A 4,406-nucleotide genomic window follows, 5' to 3' on the forward strand; every position below is an offset into this window, starting at 1 on the left:
TTCCAGTGATTTGCAGTAGATATGTCCTTGGGAACATACAAACCTTGCATGCACAGCAGACTCTGGCACACAGCCAAAGAACCTTATTCTGGATGATTCGCAAAATTCTCAGTTTTGTATGTCCATCAAATGGTGCCTGCATTGTAGCACCCCCCCCCCCCCCCCCCCCCGCATGCCGCGTTGCCCCGCACACATGCAAATGGGTGTTTTGCATAAAAATCCATTAGCAGCTTGCTTGCGAGGAGGAAATCATTCGATGCTCCTTCAGCCTGTTATCTATCACACTGATGTGTACCCTCACACTGCATTCTATAATGCTGGCGTGCTTCCTAACCCTCTGTCCCGACCCCTAGTTCTGACCCTGCCTGCTAGTGCTTAACCCTTGTACCCTGTGGCCTAACCCTTACCCCCCAGCAGCCTAACCCACCCCACACACATACACCATCATCCTTACCTTTGAAACATCCGCAGAGTGGCCTGGCAGGAACCAGCAGCAGTCACCTATAGCTCCGCCTCCCAATCGGGTGGGGGTGTCAGGTAGGTGAGCTCAGCTGTTGGCTAGTCATTTGAGGGGGGAGAACGGCAGCCGGCAGGACCACTGAGTGAGTGGGGTGGGGGGGGGCTGTTGATGGGTCCCTTTAGATCGGCGGGGCCCAGGTTAACTGTCCCCCTTGACCCCCCCCCTGTCGCCGGGCTTGCACAACTGGGCAAAACCATGTTGCACTATAGGTGGGGCAGATGTAACATGTGCAGAGAGATCTGGATATGGGAGGGGTGTGTTCCAACTGAAATCTAAATTGCAGTGTAAAAATAAACTAACATCTATGTGCTACATGCAAAAGCAGCTACTATTTACCCTGCACCTGTATAAATAATAATATTTTAAAAAGTTACTGTACGATGATAAGCAAGTACACAAGAAAACCACTGTATGGCATTATGATATGTAAAATACTGTACCTGGGAAAAATGTATAGTGTAAAATATGGGATATGATATTTTATAGTCAATGTAATAGGCTTAAGGCAATGATTGGGCCAAATAATAGTTTTACTGTATATAAGTCAGTGCACTGTATGCTGTAACCTACAGTATTGGGTAGCCAGTCTACAGCATGTGCTACATTCTCTAAGGCCGATGAAGAACAACAAGTAATGCCGGGATCCCTGGGGATGTCACTTGTTCTTGTGTTCTTGGTTGCCACAGTAGCTGTGACACAAATTCTCCAAGGACTTGCATGGCTTTAAAGAGATTCAGACACTTACACATTCTGAGCTGCTTCTGATCTAAGATGACTACACTGAGTACTATGGGGCTGCTCTACACGATCTCAGAGGTTTCGCACAGTGAGAGCCCCTCTATCTCCCCCCAGAGTGCAGGAAGTAATACACCATCACATGATATTGACCAGGAGCTGAAGACAACACAACTGGAAACTCTTGGCAATCAGGATGTCAGCAGCAGGACAATTAAAAATGGACTACATAACAAAAGCAAAAGTCACCCAAGGCTGGCACAACTGAGGGGTCAGATTCGTGCCCAAATTAGGGATCACAGCCCTAGGAACCAAATGCTAGAGCTTGTAGATAAGGTGACCCATGGACAACAAAGTTCTAAGGCCCTTGCGGAGAGAAGCAAACGTAATGGGCTGCTAGAAGGCACAAAACTTTGCCGCTGTTCCAGTCCAACATGCTTTTCCTCAGATTTGGAGGGAAAACTGCACACGGAGCTAAGTGCACTTCGGCTGGAGATGAAATCCTCTCTTGAAGCTATGAGAACAGAACTAAGTCAGGAACTACAGGCATTACATAAACAGGTCGGAGTTTGTTGTCACCACTGCCCCCCTAAAGAATCGGATGCTTCCCGAGCAGCTGAGAAAAGGGCTGAATGGAAAAGTGTCTTCAAAAAAGTCAATGTTAAAGAAGGACAAGAGGCGCGGACTCCTGTTAAACTAGATGGGCAAATCAAAGCGAAGTCTGTGCCATCACTACTTCCTCAATCAGGCCCCAGCAGGAACCAGGTACTATTAAAGGCAATGACCACCATTGCAGCTAAAAATGCACTTGTGTCTAGGCTTGGGACGAGATCCATTTCTGACCCTGTCCCGCTGACCACTGGGAAACAGAGCCATAACCCTGTACTGAAGACTGAAGAGCCGCCAATCCATTTGCAAAGTAATGGCAACTGGGGGAAAAAGATTATTAACAGGACTGTGGCCCCTCTTCCACAAAACTGTACTAAAACTCATTAATGAACCTTAGTCTCTGTAAGCCTTTACTGTCTAAGAAAATGACCCACATAAAAAGTATATAGGATAAATTACCTGGCCCTTGTAGATCTTTGGCTGCGCACAATGTATGTAAAGGTAAAGTAATCAGTTTATCCAAAACAAATCTCTTTCTTCTCAGGTTTTAATATCAATGGTTAATATATATTGTATATAATTCACTGTATAGGATTCTAACAGACAGTAATGTCATGGTAAAGGAAGAGACCCAATGTGCAAGACTGCTGATTGGTATTGCATTTAGGTGAAAAATGTATATCGAACCATAATTAAAGTAGGAATCTGATTGGTTGTTGTGAATATAATGCACCTAAATGCAATGCAGTATTAGTACATTGGGGGTAATTCAGACCTGATCACATGGCCACGAATTCGCATGGGGGACAATTATGGATAGACTGCGCATGCATACAGTTTTTGATACTTTTTTTTATCGTTGGCAATATGCGAGGTGATTGACAGGAAGTAGGCATCTGAGAGCGGGAACCGGCCATTTTCTGGGTGGAAAACCAATAGCATGACAGAAATAATGCTGGAAGTGACAGGGAAATTGTAGGTGTACCCAAGCATTTCAGGGGAGACTGTGTGACGTCAGCTCCAGGCCAGATATGCCTGTATTAATTGCAGCCGCCAAATAACAAATGATTTTGAATTTGAACATATATGTACAGCTGCGAATAGAATTGCACACATTCATTCCCAAGGTGGGATTTCACTCTGGCAGGCGGCGTCTACCTAAATGTTGGCGACCGCAAATTCGGGGGTGTGCATTCAGGTCTGAATTATCTCCTTTGTCCCTAGTATTTCCACCACATTGCAAATGTTAAATAGTAGTATCATTGCTGCTCAGGGGGGAACTACTATATTCAATACAAAGTCATAAAGATTTTAAATAAGATATTTTGCTCAATTGTTTGCAGTCTGTCAAAATTCGCAAATGTTTTTTTTTGTGTGTGTTCTTAATAAATGTCACTACGTTGCACTCTTTACTGGTTTGTTGGCTAGCAAAAATGTGGGCAAAACTATTTGAAATACATTAAAGCACAATGTCCGAAAGCAAAAAATGGTTTTAATGAATAGTGGGCATGATTCTTATTTGGAAGTCAAAAAAAAAAGCAAGCAACTTCATATCTGGAACCTACTGTACATTTATATTTTTTCTCTGTAGGGGAAATACTGCCCATACCTCCCAACTGTCCCTCTTTCCGCGGGAACGTCTCGGTTTTCGGGGATGTTCCTGTGTCCCGCCCAGGGCCACCAGTGTCCGGCGGCGGGGGGGGCAGTTGGGAGTCCCCTCAGACCGAAGAGAATAGACGCTGTGCGCATGCGTTTATTCACCGCTGCTGAGGGATGGAAAACAGGGGTGTGGCCTTAGGGAGCCTCATCAGCGAGGCCGCGCCCCCTTTTCCATAGACCACGCCCATTCATCCGCCGTGCAATTGTCCCATTTCACAGAGGCCACAAGTTGGGAGGCATGACTACCTGCTTTTGAATGTTGCCTACAACTGAACAGCTTCATTTTTACCCAGTTTCAGTTTGGACAGTTTCAGTTTGGACAGTGGTGTAAAAATGCCACTGCAGGCAGCATGGAATCTGCAAAAACAGAATCCTTTACTTCAGAAACAGAATCACCCCTACGAAGATCAAGCTAAGTTAATAATAATAATATTATTATAGGACTAAATGCACTTTACAGGCATCAAATTCCCCTTTCACACTGCACTTGTTAAACTGTATATTGCCATTTTTTTTCCATTTTAAAATGTCTAAGGCTGCAGTGGGAAAGCACCAGAGTTCATTTACCGGTTAAAGATAACCGGTATTTCAACACGTTTAAGAAGCAGAGTCCTACATGTTTCAGAGCCGTTTTTTATGCAGTGAGAATGGCTCTGAAACGGTATTTAGTAAAATCAACAGATTACAGACCTGTGATAGGCTGTCCCCTGCATTTTGCCTTGAAATGTGTTCAGGGGATTAAACGGGTTGCCTGAGTCGAATGTTATTTAAACGGTATTTAAAATGGTAATCTGCAATGTGAAGGCTCAGACCCGTTTTAAATACTGTTTCAAAATACCGGGTTTTTAAAACGTTTAGGCAGTGTGAAAGTGGTATAAGACAT

General features: G+C 44.3%; 1 protein-coding gene across 1 annotated transcript; it reads left to right on the plus strand.

The window, feature by feature from the left end:
• The first annotated feature begins 1,172 nt into the window (after window positions 1–1,172).
• On the plus strand, window positions 1,173–2,285 carry FAM246A (family with sequence similarity 246 member A). The gene has a single exon (XM_083158408.1). The coding sequence runs from the start codon at window positions 1,292–1,294 to the stop codon at window positions 2,249–2,251; it is 960 nt and encodes a 319-aa protein (XP_083014534.1). The 5' UTR covers window positions 1,173–1,291; the 3' UTR covers window positions 2,252–2,285.
• The last annotated feature ends 2,121 nt before the right edge of the window (window positions 2,286–4,406 follow it).

Source organism: Crinia signifera, chromosome 1 (genome assembly GCF_055691185.1).
Source record: "Crinia signifera chromosome 1, ASM5569118v1, whole genome shotgun sequence".
In the NCBI taxonomy this organism is placed as follows: Eukaryota; Metazoa; Chordata; class Amphibia; order Anura; family Myobatrachidae; genus Crinia; species Crinia signifera.

Coding starts and splice junctions, on each gene's coding strand:
- FAM246A (XM_083158408.1), top strand. CDS start 1,292: ATGACTACACTGAGTACTATGGGGCTGCTCTACACGATCTCAGAGGTT.